Below are 27,126 nucleotides of genomic sequence, written 5' to 3' on the forward strand. Positions count from 1 at the left end.
CCGTTATAGATGTAACACCTGTGTTTGTCCGCAAGAGCCCGTTCTACTAGTGTGTGTGTATGCCACGTTGCATTTGTACAGTTTTTAAATCACTTAATAAGGGGAATTCAAAACAAAATAATGGATAAGGAAATGCATTTACTTTTTGGGGTATTTCGTAACTTGGATCTTTTTCGTATCTCGAGTCACTCATTTGCATATAAAAAATTTCGTAACCTGAAACGTTCGTACCTAGAGGCATTCGTAAGTAGAGGTATGACTGTACACTGAAACGCGATGGGTGAAAACTGACAATAAAACAAGATCATTTAACTCCTCTTTTTATGGATTTGGTGAGGAGAATTTGTGCAGTATTTAGTTGCTATAGAGGTGTGCACTAACTACAAACTAGTATGTTGAGATGCAGGAAGTTGTCAGTAAGTTCAATCCACAAACCAAACATTTTCTTAGGTGCAAAAGTCAACTACCAACACCAAATATTCCTTCAATCTTATTTTAGCCGTAATGTGTAATGTCTGTTTCTTGTGATATTTGAACAAACAGAGTGATTCCAAGATGATGTCATACCTTGCAAGAGTCCAGTCTGTGTTGCGCAATGGCCGAAACCTTTTCCACAACGGTTCGTAGTCGCGACTGTGCCGCGTGCGAGATGAATGTCACCACTTCCATGGGCACGTCCATGACTCCAAAGCGCTTAGCTGCAAAATAAACCCACTTTTAGCAACAACAACAAAAATGTTCCGTTTACCATTCAACATGTCAAAATCCTCTTAATGACGATTATACAATTAAAACTTTCGCAATTATGGAATCTGCGTTGGCCACGAGGATAGCCGACTGGCTAAGGAAGAACATAACCATCGCATTTATTTTATTTAACATCCAATGTTATTTCTTAACAATTGTTCTTGTTAGTGCGGACATAGTGATCGCTATTATAACGGGCAAGTTAGATAATAGTATAGAGAGTTGTAAAATTCAAAATAATATTAAACAGACACCATAATAACCATCTCTACATTGCGGTTATTCACTAAAGTCTTGAAACCTGTTAACCGTGATAAACGAGGTATAACTGTATATGGGACAAAGGACCTCCCTGGAAACTACTGATTGACAGCTGCTTGTCCGGCCTCCCTATGATATCAGAAGTCAGATTATGTTTTTCGTAGCAGTACGGCATGATCAGGCAGGAGATCAGTTCCGAGACACAATAGTCCACACCTGTCAACCTCGGTCAAATGCTCCCCTTATTAATGATTGCAATTCCCCTTATTAAGCGATAATAAACATACAAATGGAACGGGGCACATATTTACTCACATAGGGCGCACTTAAAAGTCTAAAATTTGCCCCAAAATGAACGGGGTGCCCAATCCGTCTTTTGTATGCACTAAATTCAACATTCTGTAGATGTTGCTGTATGATGCCGACAGCTTGACTGTCTGGGTACATTGCTGACTGACGCGCTATAGTTATATAGTAAAAAGGCGGATGCACTTGCGCATATCATGCTTAAAGCATGAAAATATTAGCAGTCGACGATGACGTTTTCGTCTGCTACCAGCGACCGAGACGATCCGGATTAGAACCGAAATGGGTCAAACGAGATCGGTTTTACAAAAAATGTACTTAAAAAATCCTGTACAAAAATTGTTATATGGCCTGGTAGTTGTTATACGGTTGGTATTTGACTTTTGCACCTAAGAAAGTACCCAAATTTGAAATGATCAAATAAAAACTATAATAAACGGGAAAACCATATAAATTGACAGGTATGGTAATCTGACAAAGCGATCGCCCGGTACGACCAAATACATAGATGGCATTCGATAGACCCAAAAGAAGAGATAATGCAACATTAGCGACATTTTTTAAGCGGCCGGGTGAAATAGTCACTTGACAAATACTGTGGCTAAACTCCAAACCGAAACATTCCCACAAACACACCCACACACTAACTAGCCAGCATGTACCGCATTGCAAAGTGCAATTAACATCCAAAATTGCACTTGTTTCCCCAAAATTCAGTCACAGGGGGCTTTAGAAGCCCCTTCAAAGCGAAGTAAACGACACTGACCATCTCTGCGTCGACAGATAATTTAGCTTCCTCGGAGCCAAAACCGGAGACATAACAAAAAGACTTGCTATCCGTTCCAACTTCTTTTTATTTTTTTTAAAGGGCCCCATTAACATAATTCCCCTCTCTGGCAGCCTTTTAAGTAAACCACAGCAATTATTTAAATCAGCTCGACAATACATATAGCATTGGCTCGTTTGTGCTTTGAAATGGTTTCTCTTCTCATTACTGTGGTAAGGCACAAACACACACACACACACACACAAAAAAAGCAATATCACCAGGTCATCGGAAAATGGGCTCCGCTAACTTATCGCAAATAAGATGTATTTCAAGGAAGGGCAATGAATATTTCAAGGAACATGTAAAATAGTATTCGATAACAAACGGTGCCTTCAAAACAATGCTAAAGTCAATTTTCGACCAAATCGGACGATAAAATGACTTTAATTTATGTCTTAAAAGTCCAAATAGATTGTGGCAAAATTTTAATTTTATTCTAATATAATCCTAGGCTTACGACTAGCGCTACACCAATTGAGAAAAGGTATAAGTCTTGAAATCCTGGTGACATTTTTTGGACGAGTTACTACGTCGTAAGCAACAAGCGTTGTCAACAATAACAAATGATAGAACAAAAAAATAGTAGAAGTAAAAAAATATATATATAATTAAAAGGGAAAAATGATCACTATAGCTGATACTGTTATATGTTTACAAAACAACCAAAAATACTTGACAAAAACGTATTAAAGACACCTATTTTTTACTGGATCCACTAAGACAATATTTCCAAATTAAAATGACAAATTTCAAAAACAATACTTTTTTGTAATGTTTTGGGGTGTTTTATCTTTTTTTTAAATTATGCACCTGACAAATATCAAATTCATTAAAACTAAAGCTCATAACAAAACTAATGAATATAAAAATAAAACTGAAGAAAAATGAAAATCAATAAAAGCTAGCTAAAAACCGACAAAAAAACTATTTAAAACTGAATTTGAGTGAAAAAATAATCAAACTTAATTATAATGAAAAAAATAACTAAACAGGTACATTGACCAAATTCCTCACAGAAAACTATGAATAAAAAAAATTGCATCTTTGTCGATTTTAGTGTGTCTTAGTCATCCCGGATTTCGCGTCAATTTTACGCTAGCTATGATATCTTTACTTTTTATGTCTTAGTACACCTTAGTAGACAACTGCTCATTTTCTGGCAAAAACCAGGGCCAACTAAGGTTAAAATCAAGCCAAAGAAACAAAACAAAAAACCCTAAATAAATAAAACACAGAGGACTTTCTGACGGAGTGGACCTGGCAGGCATGGGGAGCCTTCCTCGGACTGCTGTCAGCTGTGAGCATGGGGAGACCAATCAACTGACACAACAAAGCTGCACGGGTTCCACCAGCCCAGCAGGGGGCGGCCTCGCCTCCTGCCCCTACTCTCTCACGCTGGGCAGTCCCTGAAGGGAACGTGTGTATTTTTAAAAAAGAAGCCCAGTGCCCCAAAGGCGATGGGATTAAAAACCAAAACCAAGAGTCCACTTAGCCTGCAGGCCTGAAGATGCTTTAATGGAGATAAAACAAGATGAAGTCTGCGGCTTTCCCGCTGCGCCGAAATGACGTGTGGTGGTTTTTGATTACGACGTGGAATCTTTTCCGCGAGATAATCCCGCTTAAACTATAACCCTCATCTTTTTGCACCTGACATAAAGGACCACAAATTTGTCATCCTGTATAGACAAGTGCCAAACGTGTTACCTTTCGTATTTTCTCGCATATTAGCCGCCTCCGCGTATAAGCCGTACCCTTAAAATTGCCCTAAAATTGTTGAATTTTACGATTTTTTGCGTATAAACCGCTCCCTGATTCACAATTTTCAGCTCCATATTCATGGTTTTAATAGGGAGTACAAATATGTTACTTTGAAGGGAAAAATCTAAAGAAAAATTATCATGCATGGTATTTCTGGGAAACAGTTTGAATCAAAAGGATCGTCTGCTGGATTGCAAATTGTTGCCTGCACGTAGAAAAATTCAAAAAGGAAGTCATGTGAGCAGTGCAACCAGGAAGTGTGTCTGTAGCGGTCTAGTATGTCATCCCTAGGTAAGATGGCGGCGCCCTGAGCGAGCAAAGCCAGGCACAAGTAAGTTTTTTCACGTTTTATGCAAAATACTGTTTTTTTTTTCCTTGAATTTCATTCATAAACGTCAAAATTAATTTAGTTAAGAGTTTTATCTGTTTATATTTTCTCTATTTTGAAATAAATGACCGTATTGGCCACATTGTCTTGCCCCCCCAAAAGAACTCCTGCCGCTAGCTACTATTTTCGAATGGATTGTGGCCGCCTGGATGAACGTATAAAACTCAGCGTTTTCGATGACTCATTTGGACAATTGTTCAATTCGGACACAGAAAATGAGGACTGTGATGGATTTGTGGGTGATGATGACGTGAGTACATTGTAAAATGGCTAAATAAACTACAACCGAACTCAGTTTTGCTTCCGTTGCCTTTTTTTTGCCTGGCTGCGTCTTTAAAAACGGGGCGTCCTTTGTGTGTGTCAAATACAGAAATAGCACTCGTTACTGACACTGCGGCTTAAAATGCGATGCGCCATATAGGCGTGAAAATACGGTATGTAAATTTCCAGATATCATTGTAACAGTTCTGTAAAAACCCAAACGTGGTTTAGAAATACACCATAACATTGCTTTAAATTAATTTTATTTTAACGAGGGACCCTATATCACTGTTGGAAGTCCACTTTCAGCATGGTGCTCCCAAAAAAATGTTCCATCACCCTCTTCTTTAACTCTACTGATACTGCCAAAGAAGATAACTTGGTGGACTTCATCTCCTTTAAGTGTCAGAGACATTCATACGGAAAATAATTTTTTTAAGTCGTGCGAAGGGGGCCAACGGCAACACGGCACCCTCGTGATGGTACTGATACCAATGCTGTGGGCATAAATTTCCCTGGTCGACTTGTTACCCCTGATTCAGTGTTATGTTGGCATAATAACGCAAAAAGTAGTGTTTACATGCAGTATGAAAGGGGCCTCAAGCAGCGCCCCACTTAGCTAATACTACTACAGCTAGTGGAAAATTCCTGGGTCATTCCTAGGTTATACAGGAGAGTAACACAGATATGGGTGGAATCAATTTGGGGGGATTATTGGGCATTACTAACACTGACTTTGAGTCTGTATTAATAAAAAAAAAATGAGAGGGGATTCAAGAATCCACAGAAAAATACCTGTTTTTTTCCCCATTGTGTTTGATTTGATTTCCGATAAATTCCGATCCGATTTCTAGGGGACATGCCTACTTATTAATTTAGTGTTCAAAGCAACCGCTTAAAATGGACTAGAAATATTTATTGTGAATGCTCCATTAAAGAAACAGGGGAAAAAAAGGTTGACCTAGAGCACATGTGTCAAAGTGGCGGCCCGCCGCATCATTTTGTGTGGCCCGGGAAAGTAAATCATCTTTCTGTTTTAGGATCAAATTAAAATGACGAGTATAGATGTATATTAAATTTCCTCATTTTCCCCCTTTTAAATCAATAATTGTAATTTTTTAATCATTTTTTCTGTGTTTTTAGTTCAAAAATCATTTTGTAAAATCTAAAAATATAATCCATATATAATATAATCCATTTATTTTTTTAAATCCAAATATTATATCTAAAATGGTCCGGCCCACGTGAAATCAAGTTGACGTTAAACCGGCCCGCGAACCAACCCGAGTCTGACACCCTTGACCTAGAGATTGTCCATTTTTTCAGCCAGTGCCTTAGCCAATCACACTGCCTGAAATTATTTCTTCCTATTTTGCCATTTTTATACTAACAGTTTCTACACAATCTACCGAGAAATTTGACAATTTTTCACAGAGCGCATATGGCTCCCTTGTATAATAAATAAATAAGTGTGTTTCTGAAATATATATATATATATATATATATATATATATATATATATATATATATATATATATATATATATATATATATATATATATATATACATACATATACATATACATACATACACATAGATGTACACCTTGTGGACTTCCTGTGTGTGGCTCCAGTTTCTTACCTAGGTCTACAATGTCTTCTGTGTCTTGTGTCTGTCTTGCTACTGCAACCAAGAAATTTCCCGAATACGGGATGAAATAAATTTCTAACCTAACCTAAACAATGACCCACAAACAACGCGGCTTTTACCGAAGGTCCCGTTGACAGTTTTTAGCGTCGATACCAGGTGAATCCACAAAACTAGCCCTCTGTCTACTACCAAGTTTGATTCCTCACAACAGCTAGGACGCTTTAGTCCATGGGACAAATATGAGGCCCCGCCTTTAAAAAGACAAAGCCATCAAGAATTAATACGTGTGCGCCCGCGGTCCAGCGAAATCAGACAGACAGCCGCTGAAGAATTCATTAAAAGAAGGTGAAAGAATTGCTAAGTGTATCACACTGAGACCTAAGGCTGCAGCCTGAAACCACTGCGGGCTAAAAACAGACAGAATATCAAAACTCGTCCTCGCCGATGCTATTTTAAATGCAGAAACGGCGTGTTCCCTACAAACCGCAGACGCGGAGCCGTTTCATCATTTTCCGCAAAGTCGCGAAAAACGGCATTCGACGCGGAAGTTGCCGTACGCCGGCCGCACTTGCCTGTTTCCAGGATGCGTCGATGGAGCAGCCCGGGGTGCATGAAGGCCTCATCCTTGCACGAGCGGATATGCGTGCCGACCAGCTCGGAGTTCGTGGCCAGGATGCGGGCGCTCTCCTCGTTCAGGTTGACCCCCGCCATGGAGGCCACGTCGTTGATGTCGTCATCATCTCTGTAAAAGACATTTTAAAGTCACGAGATTGGCACGTATTTACTAACTTAAAAGTCTACAATCTTCTCCAAAATAGCCCAATCAGTATGCACTAAATTCAAGATTTTGTAAACGTCGCTGTATGACGCAAACAGCTTGACTTTCTGGGTACATTGCTTGCTGACATGCTATATTTATATAGTGAAAAGGCGGTAAAGCATGGGAATATTAGCTGTCTACGATTACGTTTTCGTCTTCTAGCAGTGACCGAGACGATCCAGATTAGAGCCAAAATGGCTAAAATGAGATCGGTTTTACAAAAAAACTTACTTTAAAAAATCCTGTACAAAAGTTGTTATACGGCGTACACAATTTGAAATGATCAAAAAACGTATAAGATACGAGAAAAATGTGTACGTTGACAGGTATGATTTAAAGTGTAAGGGTTCGTCTTGGAATCATGATATCAAAATATCAAATGCAGGATAAAAACGGTCTCTTTAAAAGCAGCCATTTTAACGAAGACAGCAATTATATTATTGGCTTTATTATATTCATGGTGAATTTTGCCATTCCTTTCCTTGCCAGAAAACACCATGTTATTTTTTTTATAAATTCTAAGACGGGTGGTTAGCGCATTGGCTTCACAGTTCTCAGGTCCTGGGTTCAAATCCAGGTCGGTCCACCTGTGTGCAGTTTGCATGTTCTCCCCGGGCTTGCGTGGGTTTTCTCCGGGTACTGGGGTTACCTTCCACACCCCAAAAACATGCATAACAAGCTGGTTGAACACTCTAAATAGCCCCTACTATGATTGGTTGTCCGTCTCCCTGCGATTGGCTGGCCACCAATTCAGGGCGTGGCCCGCCTTGTGCTAGCGAGTAAGCTGGGATAGACTCCAGCACCCCCGTGATTCAGAAAATGAATGAAAAAAAACAACTTTAAGTCTTTCAAGGTGTTTTTGTTGTGTGGTAACTGTTTAACAAAACTAAAAAGATCTGTAAAAGTCAGAAAACATGATTTTAACGTGTTGTTTCTCTGTCATCTTTTGAGAATCCGCAACCGCAGAACTCCCACTGCTCGATGATTCGCCATTTTACAGAGCGTCGGACAACGCGATACAAAAGTTGACACGGCGGCAGGAGGTTGACAAAGACCATTAGAGTGCACCTCCACCTTCTCGTGGTTTTCCCTCCGAGCACTCTAATTATGAGCTTGCACAACAACAAAGCACAACATTGAGTGTGGAAACGTAGGGAGGAATATACCCGCTGATTGTGCCGCTGCCTCGGGCGGTGTGCCTACCCCTCGCCCCCTCGCCACGTCCTCGCGGATAACTTGACCTGTCCTAAAATGAAGCAAGCCCACGGGTGCTGAGTTCAAAGACAAAACATAAATGGTACCGCATCGACTTGAATGGAAAACATAAAACGACTGAGCAATGAGGAATGAAGCCTTTAGCTTGACTCGTTGATTTGGTAAAGTCTAAAAAAAAATGTTAAGTGTATTTAATTTTTATTTTTAACGTTGGGAATCCCTCGATTATTGCGTCTTCACTTATCGCGAATTCACTACTTTGTGATTTTTTTCCGCTATTAATTTTTTTTTTTTTTTTGCTTGTTTTTTTTGTGCATCTTTGGGGGAATATTTTGAAGGCAAGACAAAAGCAAACAACCTTTGATAGGTTGCATCTGAAAGTTAGGGTGGAGGCGGGGCAAATAGAGCCAGAAGGAAGGTATCAAAATTTAAAACGAAATTAGAATTAAGTTTAGTGTAAGGTTAGATTCAATTTATTTTTGTGTGTCTGCATCGTAATCCAAGTTCATTTAAATTTGTTTATGTGATGTTACGAGCACGTTGCCGTGCAAAAAGTCTCTCTCTCTCCCCTCCGCGAAATCCGTCTAATTTTAGTACTATTAAACACATTTTACTACTATGAAACCACTAGTTATTTGTTACTTTGTTAATACGCGGCAAATTAGAACAAATACAAATGTTTTTCCAATCCAAAATCCTGTTTTTGGTGTTATTTTCAGATGGTCGGAACAAATTAATTAGTTTTTAGTTCATTTCTATGGGAAACGTTCATTTGAGTTACAAGTAAATCGACATACAAGCTCAGTCCCGGAACGCATTAAGCTCGTATCTCGAGGTACCACTGTATACATATTGAATAGACACCATAAAAACACCAGCCCTGCATAGCGGTTATTCAGGTCTTGGAACCTGTTAACCATGATAAACGAGGTATTACTGTATACCGGCCTCGGGGTCCGGGGTCACAGACATATCAGCAGACAAAAAAAAGCAAGTCTGTATTGACTAAACTTTGTGTTTGGTCATGTGACTGCAAAGCAGCTGCGGCACAAGCGAGCACACACACATGCATGAAAGCACACTGCAGGGCGTTTGGGGTTTCTAGTGCATCTCCGGCCTCCAGTGTGTGTGTGTGTGTGTGTGTGTGTGTGTGTATGCCTGAACGTGGAGTTTACAGTAGAGAGTGAAAGCAGCTGTCTCTGTGCCTTACCCTCCTCACCCCTCATATCTCTGTACAGTAAACACCCCACTTCTGCTGTAATCGACCCTCTCAAACACAATCTGCTCTTCCAAGTTTGACACACGCGTCACAATCGCTAACTCAAATACGCACAATAGCACACAGGTCAACTGAAAATATTGATATGCGTTGTATCGTACACTTTTTTTGAAAAGGTCAATTAGACAAGGAGGGAGGACATCACATGGATCAAGTATGCTTGATTTCTTGCCTTTTTCTGCTGTCGCTCCATGTATATATTTTGCATTATACCTATGGATTATTTTGTTAGTAGTTATCGTAACTCACTACATGCCATAGAACACGTGTCAAAGTGGCGGCCCGGGGCCCAAATCTGGCCCGCCGCATGATTTTGTGTGGCCCGGGAAAGTAAATCAAGAGTGCTGACTTTCTGTTTTAGGATCAAATTAAAATGAAGAGTATATATATATATTAAATTTCCTGATTTCCCCCCTTTTAAATCAATAATTGTAAATTTTTAATCCATTTTTTCTGTGTTTTTAGTTCAAAAATCATTTTGTAAAATCTAAAAATATATTTTAAAAAAAGCTAAAATAAACATTGTTTTAGATCTATAAAAAAACAGAATATTCAGGGCTTTTAATTCAGTTCTTTAAAAAAATCTAAGTACCAAAAATGCATAAAGCACAAAGGTAGCGAAGCTTTTAAGAAAAGGGTTCAAGGAACATTAAAAAACGCCGTCCCTTGTTAAATGGGGGTTGAGCCCCCCCTCTACATCCCATCATCATCATCACCTATGGCTTTGAAACACAAGCTTGATATGGAAACGGCGCTAATGCATGCACGCGGCTGCCGGCTGTTCGTACCCCCCCGAGCCAAGCCAATCCAATAACTCCAGAAGCTCCTGAGGACCGCTAATTACATCTCAGCTTTATTAGCGCCCAGCTGTAGTCCAGGAATATTTTGCATTTCATATCTCATTGCCTCCTTTTAATGTCAGGCCTGTCTCGGGTGTTTGATTTGGAGCCCTGGCAATTGCCAAACACTCCCAGAAATTAAAGCAAGGCCTCAGAGAGTTCGTTATGACACAGGGAACCAATTCAAAAGCTAATGGTTCAAAAAAAATAAGAGAGCCAAACATTCGGAATTTAATCATGTTGGAGTCTAACCTGGACTGAGTAGCTTTAAAAAGAGCAATAAAAATAAAATAATAAAATAAACGTGTGCAGTGGGTTAACAATTGTAGTCGCCACCCTCAGTCGTCATGGTAACAAAAGCATTACTTGACATTAGGACGATATTGGAAAAGCAATTGAAAGACATTTTTATTTATTGAAATATATATTTTTAGCGTTGATATTTGTGATTGAAATTTTCCAAATTAAAAAGATTTTAATCAATTTCATTGAATTTTTGCATAAGAAAAAGATTTACGGCAATGAAGTTCGTTAAAATAAAGTAAAACGTCGTAACGGTTAATGGAAAAAAATGGTACATTTAATCAAGACAAAATAAAATATCAAACTTGAAAAATACTCAGAAAAAAATTCCCCTAAGTACTTACAAAATAACGTTCATGATATTTCATTAAAACTAACCTTTCTACTAACCCTAAACTTTTTTATATAAAATACAGATCCTATAATTGATCATATATATTTTTTCCTTTTGTCAGAATTTGGCAGCACCCAAAAAGTCGGTTCAGATCAATAAAAATAAAGTTTTCAAGTTGAAATGTGTTCAAAAAATTTACCATATTTTCCCGACTATAAGGCGCACCGCATTATAAGGCGCACCCTCAATGAATGACACATTTTAATTTTTTTTCCATATATAAAGCACACTGGATTATAAGGCGCCCTGTCTATTTTGGAGAACATTTAAGACTTTTAAGTGCGCCTTATAGTCGTGAAAATACGGTACATTTAATCAAGACGAAATCAAATATCACACTAATAAAATACTCCGAAAAAAAAATCTTACAAAATAACATTCATTATATTTCAATATAACTAACCTTTCTACTAACACTATATTTTTCCTTTTGTCATAAAACCAAAAAATGGTTCACAAAAATAAAAAAATAAAATATACACTTAAAGACCAAGTCTAAATGTGTTCAAATTCTTGATTCTTGAGGTATTACGACATAAACCTTTCTGAAACCTGTTGCTAAGACACCTTTGGAATTTGCAGAAAACGGCTCCTTTAAGGGTAACACGGGTCAGGCGGTAACACCGGATTGCATGTTTGTGACAAACCCCCCCCCTCCCCAAAATCCCCCCTCCCGTGGTGCCGAGCTCTGTCGAGACACGCCGATGGCCTGGGGCGAACCAAAAGGACAGCAAACAACAAAAAGTGTACGAGACCACACAAGTAAATGCAACATTTGGAAATGCTTCAACATTGCCAGCGGGCCGGGCAAAAGTAGACAAAATAAACATAAATAAATAAAAATAAGCCCTTGAGATGCGCGATCTCTTTTATTTTGACGGAGTCCCAGATAGGAAATACAGTTAAAAGATTACATCATATGTTCAGAGAAACCGAGAAAAGGAAATAATGTTAAGTTTAATCACTGTCAATTGAAAAATTGGGTTAACTAAATCACTATAATGTCAATCTAATAAATTACTGAACTGTAGATGTCACCGATATGGAAAGTGAACTTACCGATTTTACTGTATTATTTATTTGCAAGAAAAGATGACCATTCGTATCCAGTCCTCCTGGTTTAAATGAATTACCATGTTTTCTCGCATATTGGCCGCCTCCACGTATAAGCCGCACCCTTAAAATTGCCTTAAAATCGTTGAATTTTACGATTTCTCTCGTATAAGCCGCCCACTGATTCACAATTCTCACTTCCATATTCATGGTTTTAATAGGGAGTACAAACGTGTTACTTTGAAGGGAAAATCTTAAGTAAAATCATCGCACATGGACGAATTCCAAAAGGAAGTCATGTGAGCAGTATAACCAGGAAGTGTGTTTGTAGCAATCTCGTTTGTCATTCCTAGGTAAGATGGCGGCGCCTTGAGCAAGCAATGGCAGGCACAAGTGAGTTTTTGCACGTTTTTTGAAAGATATGGCTTATTTTTTTCTTGAATTTCATTCATAGACGTCAAAATTAATTTGGTTTAGCGTTTTATCAGTTTATCTTTTCTCTATTTTGAAATAAATGACCGTATCGGCCGCATTGTCTTGCGTTATGGCGTTTCGCTTTTGTCACCTTGCAGTTTTGTGCATGTGCAAGTCTAATTTATGCGCGTATAAGCCGTAGCGTTGATTCAGTCATCATTTTTTTGGTTACAAATACAGACACTCCTCAACTTACGAACGCAATTGGTTCCGAGCGATTGTTCATAAGTTGAATTTGTTTGTAAGTTGATTTAGTGCTATATTTTGTATTATAATTTATGTTTAAGGCCTATATAAGTATATTGAAGGTTTATACAAGTGCATTTGTATGTTTAAGGCTTGTAAAAGTAACACGCATTGGTTTGTACTGAAAAAAAAAAAAATTAATAAAATGGAGAGAATATGTACAGTACTGTAGAGAGAGAGATAGATTTATGTATTAGAAACTGGCCAAAAGAAGCGACCTAATGACGATTGCACAGTTTTCTTCTTTTTTTCATCATAAATGATGCAGTAGCACTGTATGGCATCATTCAATTGATTTGCAAACTTTGTGCAACGTTCAATATTTGGGTCCTGCTGCTCGATCTTTCTGTTTATAAATGGTACTGAATGTGCAACGCTCACCACTTTCTGACGCGCATCAAGCTTCGTTATTATTGCCACTCGTTTCAAATGAAATGGCTTGCCTCTTCCTTGCAACTCCCTCAATAGAAGCCTTTAGCTTTTTACCAACCATATTCAATATTGGATGCATGAGATATTTAATGATACAAATGAAAAAGGTTCTTTGCACACTGGAGATACATTCACGCACTTCCGCATTGCAACGAAGAAGGTAGATGCTGGGTGAGCTGAGCTCTCACAGCGCCAGGCGTCGGTATTAGCGGCGGAAAGAAGTACTACTCCGAAAAAGACGCGAAATACAAAATTGGACTTGCGAAAATTTTTGGACTTAAACGCAATTTGCAGACATGTTCGTATGTACCGTTGTTCGTAAGTTGAATGTTCGTAAGTAGGGGAGCGTCTGTACAGTTTATATGCCAGAAAATTCGGTATATGCTTATTGCTGTCAAGGGCAGACAATGAGTTAAAGCAGGGGTGTCAGACTCGGGTTGGTTCGTGGGCCGCGTTAACGTCAACTCGATTTCATGTGGGCCGGACCATTTTAGATATAATATTTAGATTATTTTTTTATAAATAGATTAAAATAACTGGATTAAAAACCCTGAATATTCCGTTTTTTATAGATCTAAAACAATGTTTATTTTAGCTTCTTTTTTTATATATTTTTAGATTTTACAAAATGATTTTTGAACTAAAAACACAGAAAAAATGATTAAAAAATGACAATTATTGATTTAAAAAGGGGAAAATCAGGAAATGTAATATACATCTATACTCTTCATTGTAATTTGATCCTAAAACAGAAAGTCAGCACTCATGATTTATTTTCCCGGGCCACACAAAATGATGCGGCGGGCCAGATTTGGCCCCCGGGCCGCCACTTTGACACATGTGAGTTAAGGTATTATGTAGAGGGGGGGTCTGACTTTAAGGTGACTCTGCACTCCTAGTTTGTCGTGCGTGTGTGGGCTCAAGGTGATCGCCACAGGGGGGGGCTGTCATGTAACAAGCCCGGCCGGCCTGACAGCTTAATTACCAACGCAGCTAAAGATTTATCGGTTTATCAATTAGGACTCCGGGGCACTGCCTTGCCCTGGGGACGTGAAAAGACGCAGGGGGGGGGCACGGAGTCATGACCGCGAACCCGTTGACCCACGTGACCCAGACCGAGTCAACTTTACCCGAACGGCACGACACATTCTACGACTCTCGGTACAAAGATTTCAGCATGTGGGCAGCCGTGAACCTTACGTGTTCCCTTAATGAGACTAAGGAAAGCATAAAAGACGCTCTATTTTATCCCGCTAACCAAAAATTCCAGCCATCTGGATGCAATTATTCTCAAATAAGAGGGAGTGGGTTTTCGCACGTGGCCAGGTGGTACAAATACTCATACTCATGCTAATATAGTCGCTTTCAGGAGGTATTTTAGGGAAACGCTGCCCCCGCGTGGAAACTACTGGGAATAACAGTGAGGAGAGCTGAGGAATTTGGGAAATTGTACCTGAAAGAGCCTCCTCCGGGGTCGTTGAGCTTATTTTTTTGATTGCCGGGGATCTGAACAGCCATGCCCACCGGACTTCTGCCTGCTTGGAAGGTGCCCACCTTCCCCATTGTGCCTGTTTGGGGGAAAAGGGTGGAAAGAAATGGGTTATACTGGGATTTTATATTTGACTTTTTACATTCCTGATGATTTTGGAGCATTTCCAAGTCATGCCTCTTGATTTTAGGTCACTTAGTTTTAATTTTAGGGCAATTCTGGGGAAACATCCAGTTGGACTTAAAGAAGTTTTGTATCAAAAATGACCGCAAAATCAAAAGAACTGGAAATAAATGGACTTATTTGCATATCTTAAGGTTTTAGTCAAAATTTGGGTGCAATCATATGTTTTTGAAAAACCCCAAAATGAGCTTTTCTGTGTTGGAAAGATGTTTTTTTATCGTTAATTTCATTTCAATTTTAAATTGGGGTATTATCATGCTGAGTTGAAGGCAAAGCAACATGGTGAGCTAAGCTAGCATGTAAATGTATCTTTTTTTGCCAATCTAGGCATTCATCTTCAATATGTTTACATTGCGACACATGACCGTACACTTGAACCATGTTTCCAAACACGAACACCAAATTGTTACTTCTGAGACACTATTTTCCCTCCTTCCCGGCAAGGCACGAAGACTGCCCGAGTGAATTTAAACTTGATCTTAACAGGCATGTTTCTTGCCGACGGGCGCAGAAAAAGTATTTTTAGAACGATCCCCGTATTCCAATTTGCGGGCATAAAACGACCTACAGATCCTTTCACTGGAGGCCATCTTTTATGTGGAAGATCACATTTGTATGCACCCCTGATTGCATTGCGCACACAATCTCATGTACACAAAAAAGGTACATGCAGAATTAAATGCTTTTTTTTTCGACACGGGCGCTGTAAAACCAGAATTTTGTAAGATCTGTGATTGAGGGGGCGCATTATTCCACTTTGTCCAATTTCTTATCCGCAATCTGCAGTCAAAACTATGCCATCTATGGCAGCCAATGAGTTATAAGCAACCTTAAATTGACCCAAAACCAACAAGAAGTAACAAAATGGCCAAAATGAGCAAAAAAACGACCAACACACAGGAAGTTTAGTCATTAATTCATTCCCTGAACCACTTTATCCTCACTAGGGTCGCGAGGGGTGCTGGAGCCTATCCCGGTTGACTTCGGGCAAGGGACACCCTGAATTGGTGGCCAGCCAATCGCAGAGCTCCAGGAGACAAACAACCATTCACACTCACCCTCATACCTCGGGGCAATTTAGAGTGTCCAATTAGCCTACCATGCATGTTTTTGGAATGTAGGAGGAAACCGGAGTACCCGGACAAAACCCACGCAGAACATGCAAACTCCACACAGGTGGATGAACCAGAACTGTGAGGCCGAACCAGTAGTTTTTAAAATTTCCCCAAAATCAATAGGAAATGATCAAAAAATAAAATAAAATAAAAACTCTACAAAGGTAGAGGTCCAATTCACTTCAACTCACTGTGGGCGCTCATCTTAGCTAGAGGTCCAATCCATTTCATTAGGACGTGTTAGGGTTATTATTTGATTACATTATTATATATTTGCTTGCAATGAAGAACGCTTTGCTTATTTAGGAATATTAATCATTATATATATATTGGGTTGCAATGAAGAGCACTTTTCTTATTTAGGAATATTAATCATTATATATATATATATATATATATATATATATATAGGCTTGCAATGAAGAACGCTTTGCTTATTTAGGAATATTAATCATTATATATATATAGGCTTGCAATGAAGAACGCTTTGCTTATTTGGAATATTAATCATTATACATCTATACATCTATATATCTATATATCTATATATCTATATATCTATATATCTATATATCTATATATCTATATATCTATATATCTATATATCTATATATCTATATATCTATATATCTATATATCTATCTATCTATCTATCTATATATCTATATATCTATCTATATATCTATCTATATATCTATATATATATATATATATATATATATATATATATAGGCTTGCAATGAAGAATGCTTAGCTTTATTTTAGAGTTATTGACATTAAAAAAAAGTCATTTTTAATACATCTCTTGCAAGAGTAAAGCTCGCTCCTAAGTTAACCAAAACAACTTGAAGGTCACTCCCCCGTGCAGCTGGACTTCTCGAAACTATTGTTCACACCGAGCACACCGAGTTTTGACTTCGACTTCGCACCAGGTGGTGATACCGTTTCCTCGGATCCGGAGGACCGACGGACCTTCAATTCTTTTGAGAACTGAGATGCATGTTGTTAATCTTATGTAATATGTAATAAATGAGCAAGAGAGGATTCGATTCGGGAGAATGATCTTGACCGAGGACGCGTGTGGATCGATTCTCTCTTGCAAGAACCCGGTTATGAGTCAGATGTCTGTTTTCTTACGGCGTGCATTTGGGAATACCTAATTGGTGAACCTATCAGGACATCTAGCGCCATCAATGGCAGCCATGAAGTTTCTTTTTTTGAAGGCAAAAACAAACTGGTATTAGTTGGCATAAATGTGGCCCGCGAACCAAACTGAGTTTGACATCCCTGCTTTAGAGAGTGTTGAGGCGATATTAGTGGGCTTCTGTGGGATGTGAATCAGTGTGAGTAAGCAGAGGTTGTAAAAGCAGACCGACGGGGAGGGGAAGAAGAGGAAAAAAAAAGAAAAAAAGCACCTGTTCTTTCGCTATGCCTCCCGCCCGTTACACATCCCCCGAGCCCACCGAGAGGATGCTTCACTAATGGCTAAATGGTTCGTTTAGCCTCCTTCGCTGTGGCGTCAGGTCAACTTTGAGTCACAACACGGCGGCCGCGTAAAGAATGCCAAAGCGAGACTGCCGGGGATTTCAAAGCCACTGGTTGATAAGAGGAGCAGATGTCTCACCTTGAGCTCTCATGGACTGCGTGATCATCACGGGTACTCGGACTTGTCCGCCCACGGGTCCCGTGGTCTTCATGCCCTGAGAGGACGTGGGAAACAAGTGTTAAAAACGGTTTGCAAGAGACCGATTGATGAAGGGAAACGCCATACATAAAGTCCTGTACAATGGAACCTCTGGAATAAAACCACCGTATTTTCACGACTATAAGGCGCACATAAGTCTTAAATTTTCTCCAAAATAGACAGGGCGCCTTATAATCCAGTGCGCTTTATATATGGACCAATACTAAAATTGTTATCACGAATAAATAAAATAAATCAGTCGATAGGGTACACCATCCTCTACAGCTCTCACAACTACGGCAAGCAGCCCCCGACTCTACTATTTTCCCCGTAGAAAAAGTACTGCGCAGTGACTGCTGGGATATATAGTTCTTTTGTCAATACGTCCAATAGATTGTGGCCTGGCGATCGACATCAACACAGCTTTACGAAGCATGGAAGACAGCGTTGGAATAGTTAGACTAGCTACTAGCTAGCTACTATTTGCGAATGGATTGTGGCCGCCTGGACGAACGTATAAAACTCAGCGTTATCAATGACTCATTTGGACAATTGTTCAATTCGGACACAGAAAATGAGGACTTTGATGGATTTGTGGGTGATGATGACATGAGTAAATTGTAAAATGGCTAAATAAAGTACAACCGAACTCAGTTTTGCTTCCATTGCCTTTTTAAAAATGTGTTTTTAGCGTGTGTCCGTATGTTTAAGCTGGTGTATGTTTTGCCATGCCTGGCTGCGTCTATAAAAACGGCGCGTCCTTTGTGTGTGTCAAATACAGAAATAGCACTCGTTACTGACACTGCGGCTAAAAGTACGATGCGCCGTATAGTCGTGAAAATACGGTAATCAAAAGTTCTGGATGAATCGCGGGGGTGCTGGAGCCTGTCCCAGCTGACTTTCAAGCACAAGGCGGGGGACACCGTGAATCTGTGGCCAGCCAATCACAGGGCATGAGGAGACAGACAACAATTTTATTGGGCACCTAGGAGCAATTTAGAGTGTCCAATCGACCTACCATGCATGTTTTTGGAATGTGGGAGGAAACTGGAGTACCCAGAGAAAACCCACAGGCCCAGGGAGAACAGTTGGAACGACCTGGATTTAAACCCAGAACCCCAGAACTAAGGCCGAAGCGCTAACCACTCATCTGCTGGGCCGCCGCTATTGTTCTTACAACTCTAGATAATAATATATTTTTATTTCTATCCAGCAAGTTTGATTATTGATTAGTTTTCATATCAGTTGTTGGCTTGCTGATTGGCCGATTGACCCAATTGTTTATCGTTGGGTTGATTGTCACGAGGTAGAAGTCAAGATTTAAGGCAGATGTGTGATTAAATTTGTGTAAATGAGATCTATATATTCACACACAATGCCAAGATAACAAGAAATGGAATGGCAGAGTAAAAAAAACAAAAACAAGAGAGAGAGGGGGTTCAGAGGCGGGTGGGGTGTGTGAAGGTTTCGCAATGGCGGGCTGTTAAGAGTCACTTCCTTCCCGTGTAGTGCCACGGGTCAGGCCTCGGGCTCAGCCATCCATTTCTTAGCACTTTGCTTTTCGCTGCAATTTTTTTTTGCCTTGTTTTCCATTCTCTGACTCGTGATATATTAATGTTAGGGTATTGAAAGGGGAGGGGGCTAAAAAAAAATAAAAGAAGAAATTTTAGAAAATAGACGTAGAAGGCAAAGGCAATTTTCCCCAGAGATGCACCACGGGGAAGGAATTCATTTAGCACACAGTAAAACACCTCTGGTCAGTCGGCGACACGCAAGAAGAAAAATAACATGAATACATAGTTTTCCGAAAAAAAAGTGATGCTACTTTTGCACTACAGTGGTACCTCGACATACGAGTGCCCCGACATACGAGCAGTTTGAGATACAAGTAGAATTTCGGGCAAATATTTATTTTGAGATACGATACAAATTATATACTATAATATATACTACTTTTCGTTGGCAAGTGGTCGTGCGTTATCCTATTGTGAGGACGTTTGTGTGCATCGTTTTCGGAATATTTTGAAGGGGAAACAAAAGCAAACAACCCTCGATAGGTTGCATCTGAAAGTCAGGGTGGAGGCGGGGCAAATAGAGCCAACCCGGGAGAAGAAAGGTATCAAAATGTCAAACAAAATTAGAATTAAGTTTAGGGTAAGGTTAAATTAAACTTATTTTTGAGTGTGTCTGCATCGTAATGCAAGTTCATTTAAATTTGATCATGTTATGTTACGAGCGCGTTGCCATGCAAAAAGTCAAACCCACAAACTCCCTTTAAGAACCTTAAGCTGAAAGCCAAAAATATTTATTTATTGTTATTCGGTCTCCGAAATTGAAATGTGGTTTTGCCTGCATTAAATAGAATCGATTTTTACCCAAATGTGAAACACTTTCTCCAAAAGTAACCAGTAAAATCCCTTCGGTGTTCAGTGTGTACTGTACTGACTTTAAGACAATTGCCAGAGAAATGTATCCCCACAGTACAGAAAAGAAAGAGAAAATGTGCAATTTTTTGGCCTAATTCAACCAACTGCTGGAGTGCCATCGGCGATCATTTGCTAATGTTTTTCTGCAATAGCTTACGTTGTGTGTTTTGTATTGTGTGTTTGTATGTGAGGAAGCACGAGAGAGAGAGATGGACCAGAGGCATGTTCTGGACCTGGACTGCGGCCCGCCACATTGCTTTAAAATTGACCCCGGGCTGACCTACTTACCTCGCTTCACCCTCCGCTGGTTAATGGAGGGAGGAAAGAAGATGAGGGAGTGATACCAGGGACGATACATTGGGAGTGTGTGCGTGAAAGTGGTCAAATTGGAGAAAGATGGAGGAGAAGCCTCTGGCTCCACCCAGACCGAACCAGTCTGACCTGACTTGGCCGCCCTCCTTGAACTCCCACATATGCAATTGCATAATGAGCACGTGCACACAGATCCATGTAAATGCACACAGCTGTGGCTTGAATGAGGTTTACAACTTTGCCGCTTCATTTGTCCTGACACTGCAGGTGCTAAAATGCTTCAAATGCAACTCAGGCGCTGTTGATGAAAATTGCCCAGAATAAACTGATACACCACCAAAACAAAAGCAACAACAATTTGGTAGTCTTGGGAGGTCTTAAATTTAATGGTCATATTCTGATTTGGCCAATTCATATACAATAACCAGGATCCTTTGAGTCGCAGTGGCAGGTGCTTAAGCACCCGTCCCTGCGGAACCGATCCTTTAAGGACCAAATAGTCGGTATCAAGGGGTTCCAGAAACCTCGTACTAGCAAACAAACACTGGCATAGTGGCATTGGTGAGGTTGTAGAGCTGGTCCACTGTTCCAAGACCAGGATGAAATAATCCAAATAGAACGTCCAGCAAAATTGAGAAGCCTGGCGCCCCTAATTTGTCCATTCAGAGGTACTGCAACCAGAGTCCTAATAATGTCGCGGAGTTGTGTCAACCAAGAGATCCCAACGACAACACAAATGATACCATGTACTCCTGATCCCGTACAAACAAGGCGCTTTTCAATCCGTTCGTTGACTTCAAACCCTTGAGACAGGAGAGCCGACCTGAATCCCCGGACAGTGCGTCTTGATGAGAAAACATGTCGGTGCAATTGACAAAACCCTTCAACTGAAAAAATCCCTACTCGAGCTCAGTAGCAACCCATCTCTCCTAAACACTCCAGGTTGTCGTTCCAACTGATTAAAAGCAAACATTTCCCCCAATCTGGTGTCTTAAAAGGGTAATCAGTTGATTGCCATCTGGTGCCGCTGGTTTCAGAAAAACCTCATTGGTTGAACTGCCTCTGCTAGATCAGTTGGACCTAATTTGGACACCCCTGGTCTAAGGTGTTCTAGTGCCAAGTGCCCATGTGTACACCCTTACACCATGTCTAAAAATAGTTTTTGACCTTCAGGACAGAAGTCCAGCCTATTAAACTCCAGTTCCAAGCTCGAACCCTCTCTAGCACCCACTCCATGGACTACAAAATGGGTGGGTGCTCTGAATTATGAAATGAAACTTAAAATACAGCAAGTAGCATTATGTTTTATCAACGTGTACATACCGCGGTGGCCACGTGGCCCACTGTACCAGCGGACAGTGCACTGGCGCCTGTGGTGGCACTGATGCTGTTCGGGTGGCGTATGTGGACGGCTGGCCCGCTCGCGACGGTCACCACCGGTTTGATGCCCTGCTGCGGTGGCTGGACCAAGGACTGCTGACTGTTTAGCAAAGACAGTCGCAAGGCCGGGAGGCTCTTCTGTAAACGGGCAGACAGGGGAAGAAAGATGTAAGAATACAAAACAAATATCAAATTGGAAGATATCAGGATCTTCACTGTATACATTAATGTGTATAATGTATTACGAAGTTGCTTCCAATACTTTTTTCGCAACTTGAAAAGTTCGTAAGTAGAAGTGTAATATGTAAATTCTCTAATTCGTTCCACGGTCCTCAAACAACTACCAACTAAACCCTTTAAAATTGGTCAGTGTCCCAATTTTGTATGAAAGATGTAAGGAAACACACAAAAATGAGAGAAAATTATGAGGAAATGTATTAATGTCTTAAAATAAGCAAAGCATATGAAAATGTGCCTTGCGCCGCCGCAATATCCCATTCTACCAGGGCCGAAAGCTGTCCACTTTGTAGTACATTTTAGACTTTTACGTGTGCCCTGTGTGTGTGTGAAAATATGTGCCACGTTGCATTTGTAGTTTTTAATCGCTTAATAAGGTGAATTCAAAATAAAATATCGGATAAGGAAATGCATTTACTTTTTGGGGGATTTTGTAACTTGGATCTTTTTCATATCTCGAGTCACTCATTTATGAATAAAAAAATCGTAAAAAAATCGTAACCTGAAACTTTCGTACCTAGAGGCGTTCGTAAGTAGAGGTAGGACTGTAGTGTTATATTTCAATGTTTTGCTTTTATTCTGACACGCACAGAGCGAGTGTGTCCGCCAAATTTTGGACGCCGGCGCCTTAACATTGCATGACAACATGTTTGTTCCCGGTTCGGGCGTTGGGCTGCCTTGATGTGACGCTCATCATGCTTGGCTGGAGAAACCTGGTGGCGACTGGCAGGCACGGCTGACGGGCCCACTGTCACACGCAGTCACAAATCAGGCCGGGGGGGTTGTCTTTTTGTGTATATGTGCGTCTGGCATAGCCTTGAGTAGGTTTCAATGTAAAAAAAAAAAAAGTGGTACTTCATTGGGTTCAAGTCGAGAAAAACAGGAACAAGCTTTTCTCAAATTAAGGTATGGGGACTCCTGGGGGTCTACAAGCTGTAACTTGGGAGATTTTGCAATATACTTCACTTTTAGGTAAATGTATTGAGATATCAATGTGATCTCATGATTATCTAGAAAATGTATTGCCGTAGTATCAGAAATCTTCGTCTCAGTCAGAGTCCAAAGGTCTTGAAAGGGGTAATGATCCATAAAATAACTTAATATGCCAAACAAAGTGTTAGAATTATTATGGGGTGTTTCTATATGTTTTGTAAGCATTTTTAATAAGTAATAAGGCATTTCAATTACTTTTGTATAAGAGTGTCTTTAGTTTGAGACTGGGACAAACTCGAGGTCACCCTGCTGGCTCCAGCTTGTTGAAATAACACCTCACCCTCCAAGGACTGTTTACTGGGAGATCTACGAAGGACTCATAAATTGTTTTGTCTGGGACACCGGCAGTTTACCTTATAAAGCTCATACTGCAAATTCTTACGCAGGTGTTTTTCTTTCAATGGCAATTGTTTAAATCAGATTACCTTTGAATGTTTTGGTTATGTGCCGCTAAATGTACCGAAGAGTATGCAGCTCGTCAGAATGCACTGGGGGCTAAGACGACGTCACAGCGCATTTTCCTTGCAAGTTGTAAGCAGAGTTTGTTGAAAGATGTTTTTCCTTTTTTAATTAAATATTACTAATAATGATTTAAAAGGTTTGAATCATTATTCCAACATTTGGTCCTTCGATCCGGCTCGAAGGACCAAATGTTGGAATAATGATTCAAACCTTTTAAATCATTATTAGTAATATTTAATTAAAAAAGGAAAAACATCTTTCAACAAACTCTGCTTACAACTTGCAAGGAAAATGCGCTGTGACGTCGTCTTAGCCCCCAGTGCATTCTGACGAGCTGCATACTCTTCGGTACATTTAGCGGCACATAACCAAAACATTCAAAGGTAATCTGATTTAAACAATTGCCATTGAAAGAAAAACACCTGCGTAAGAATTTGCAGTATGAGCTTTATAAGGTAAACTGCCGGTGTCCCAGACAAAACAATTTATGAGTCCTTCGTAGATCTCCCAGTAAACAGTCCTTGGAGGGTGAGGTGTTATTTCAACAAGCTGGAGCCAGCAGGGTGACCTCGAGTTTGTCCCAGTCTCAAACTAAAGACACTCTTATACAAAAGTAATTGAAATGCCTTATTACTTATTAAAAATGCTTACAAAACATATAGAAACACCCCATAATAATTCTAACACAAAGGCTAGGAGCAAAACACTGTACTGTCAAAAAAAATATTTAGTTGTGTGTGAGTGCGTGTGTGCGTAGACATATTATAGGAATGTAGTTCAGAATCAAAAACAGTAACACCGTTCAGCATCCCACCTTAAGAAAGGGCACCAGATAAGGCTGTGGGGACGACTTAAGCTCTGTCTGCAGCCGGCTAGTGAACTCCTCTGGCTCAATCTTGGCATCCTAACATTTTCAAAACATCACACAAAAGCACAAACACAATGAAGCACACTCCAAATGAGGAATAGAAAGTGATGTAAAGCTAGGAGACCATAAATTCAGCGCTCATCCTGTCTCCTGCAGGCAGACACTGCTTATTATTTATCAAATACAAAAAGAAGGGCAAGAAGTAATAAGGGGTTTGGGGGTGACATCTAGAGGTCTAACTGATCACTGCAAGATCATTAAATCTATAGCTCTAATACAAATACTGAAACAATGAAAAAAATGAATATCAGTCACATATAACTAGACTTTTTTTTAAATTCAATACTGTGAACGCCAATTAAATAGTGACGTCTCGATCCGATACGGCTATTTTTGTAGTATCGGATTTTGTCAAAAAGATCGCATCTCATTTCGTTCTCACCAGCAGGTCTTGCACCAAAGCTTTGACGTTCTTGGAGGTCTCCGGCGACGGAGAATTGTGCGATGCTAGCTTTATGAGCGTGGCCAGGAAGTTTTTACACTTTTTTACATTCTCCTGCATTTCCTGTAACAAGAAAAACAACCAGAGATATAATAATAATCATTTGAAGGCGACAATGGTGACACTCAAACATTCACAGGTCCTCATTTTCAAATATCGGAGTCTACCTTTTATAAGGGGCAGGGAGGAAAACCAGCTCTTAAAGGGCATGTGAGGAACCCTGCTAATTAGTGTACTGTAATGCCTTGTAGTTTTGATATGCTGGTACAATACAGGATACTGTTTTTTTCCTACATTACAATATGCTGTGTAATGTTTTGCTTTACTCTATTATGTTATTCTCTGCAGTTATGTTATGCTACATCTTGCTCCAGTGTTTTTATAACATGCATCTGTGTGTGTGTCCTTGGGTTGGCTTTCCTCGTGTGAATGTACTAGAGCAAACGTGCATGGGCACGTGTGAGACCCTTTGTCTGCGGCCAGCTGCGAGATGGGTTCGGGGGGCTTGTGACACAGCCAGCCTGCTGGCAGCTGTGTCAGTACTTACACACACCCAGAGAGAGCGAGAGAGAGTGAGAGAAAAAGAGAGAGAGAGAGAGCAGGCGAGAGGGAAAGGTAAGGATTTTTTCTATGAGGAATATAGTATGACTTAATTTAATATTATTATAAGGAAACAGAACAGATTTTTCTTAGGGAAAAAAAGTATTAAATGAAGAATACAGCCTTATATTTGACTTTTAAAAGTGACCAATAATTGATTATTATAAAATTAACTGGGATTTAGGTTAGGTGAAAAAATACATATTTTGAAATTGTTGGTTTATTAAAAAATTTATGAATTATATTTATTTATGGGGGAACCTTGGAATATGTTAGTTTATATTATTTCATTGAAAGAATTATTTGCTGATAAAGCAAGAACTTTTGACAGAAAAGAGCAAAGATATAATGCAAAGGAAGAGAAATTGTGTAAAATAATACAAATGTAGGTTGAGTATATCTAAGTTATTTTATTGACTATTCAACTGTGACAAAAGTGAAATTTTGCAGGGTGGATGAGTTTGTTAAATTATTTTAATGCAAGTTTTATCATAGATAAGTAACATTTTTTTTATTTAAGAATGCCTAATTTTGGATGTTACAAAATATCACATTAAGTTATTTTTCATGTAAACATGTTGATCTAAAGCTTATTAAATGAGTGACAGCATTTTTTATATATTTTTTAAATACAATACTTTTTGGTACATGGCCTTCAACTTATAAAGCTTAGAAATTGATATTTCTCAAACCTACATGATCATTTTATGTCACCCCTTATTTCCACTTTATGTCCTCAGACCTATTACCAAAATCTCAATAACCAGATATAATCGGTTATTTAGAATTCAAAAAGAATACGTGCTTAAAGTCTAATAAACTGTCGTTGACTAAACTGCAAAAGCGTATGAAATTAATGCATTTTTTCTCTTGATAGGAAATTTTGGCCGAATTTGAAGATTTTGCAGTGATGCAGTGAGAGAACCTGGGAAACGACAGTAGCTGCAGGGGGCGCGTTGATGCCCGTCGTCTGCGGGGGATGTGAGACGACCTGCACCGGCGGCGCCTGGGGTGCCGCAACCACGGGGGTCTGCGGCGGAGCCGTCACCGCCACGGCCGGCGCCACGGGGCCCTTCTGCAAAGAGACGAGAGAGGGGAGATAAATAGGACGTGACGCCTGGCTTGCAGCAAGGCCACGGAGAACAGGAGGCGGGCGCCGCGGCACTCCTGTCACATCCGGTGTATCGACTTCTTGGACCCCCGCTTAACACGGTGCTTTTCAAAACTACAGTCCACGAGCGATAGCTTGGGGTCCCAAAATAACGTACAATAAATGATTATACTTTGGAGCAACATCGGGGCCAACATGAACTTTTTAGATGCTAACGTCATCGCTAGGCATCCTATGCTTTTTGACTGGGAGAGATGAAAGCCATCATTCGCTAGCACCGCCGGAAAAGCTGCAATCAACGACTTCTGAGGGGGGAAAAAATACATTTAGATATCTAGCCCTCTTTACACTATGTCAGGGGTAGGGAACCTATAGCTCGGGAGCCGTATGTGGTTCTTTTGTTGGTTGCCTATGGCTCGGGGGAGCCATATGTGGCTAACCTCTCATCTTCTGAATCGTTTTATCCTCACTAGCGTCGTAGGGGGTGCTGGAGCTTATTCCAGCTGAC

At 39.9% G+C, this 27,126-nt stretch overlaps 1 protein-coding gene across 4 annotated transcripts in view; it reads right to left on the reverse strand.

The window, feature by feature from the left end:
* LOC144064849 (transcription initiation factor TFIID subunit 4) overlaps window positions 1-27,126 on the reverse strand; it is a 123,752-nt gene that overhangs the window by 79,811 nt on the left and 16,815 nt on the right. For 3 of the 4 annotated variants that reach the window (XM_077587706.1, XM_077587721.1, XM_077587715.1), the window contains 7 exons: window positions 26,433-26,582; window positions 24,848-24,970; window positions 24,352-24,441; window positions 21,789-21,983; window positions 17,668-17,743; window positions 14,710-14,824; window positions 6,634-6,943 (listed from right to left, as the gene is read on the reverse strand). In XM_077587706.1, the coding sequence (XP_077443832.1) occupies window positions 6,649-6,943; window positions 14,710-14,824; window positions 17,668-17,743; window positions 21,789-21,983; window positions 24,352-24,441; window positions 24,848-24,970; window positions 26,433-26,582 (1,044 nt within the window). In that variant the 3' untranslated portion in view covers window positions 6,634-6,648. Of the gene's footprint in view, window positions 1-567; window positions 699-6,633; window positions 6,944-14,709; window positions 14,825-17,667; window positions 17,744-21,788; window positions 21,984-24,351; window positions 24,442-24,847; window positions 24,971-26,432; window positions 26,583-27,126 lie in introns of those variants that run through there. The other variant, XM_077587730.1, reaches the window with a different exon arrangement.

The sequence above is a fragment of the Stigmatopora argus genome, chromosome 2 (genome assembly GCF_051989625.1).
Source record: "Stigmatopora argus isolate UIUO_Sarg chromosome 2, RoL_Sarg_1.0, whole genome shotgun sequence".
Classification (NCBI taxonomy): domain Eukaryota; kingdom Metazoa; phylum Chordata; class Actinopteri; order Syngnathiformes; family Syngnathidae; genus Stigmatopora; species Stigmatopora argus.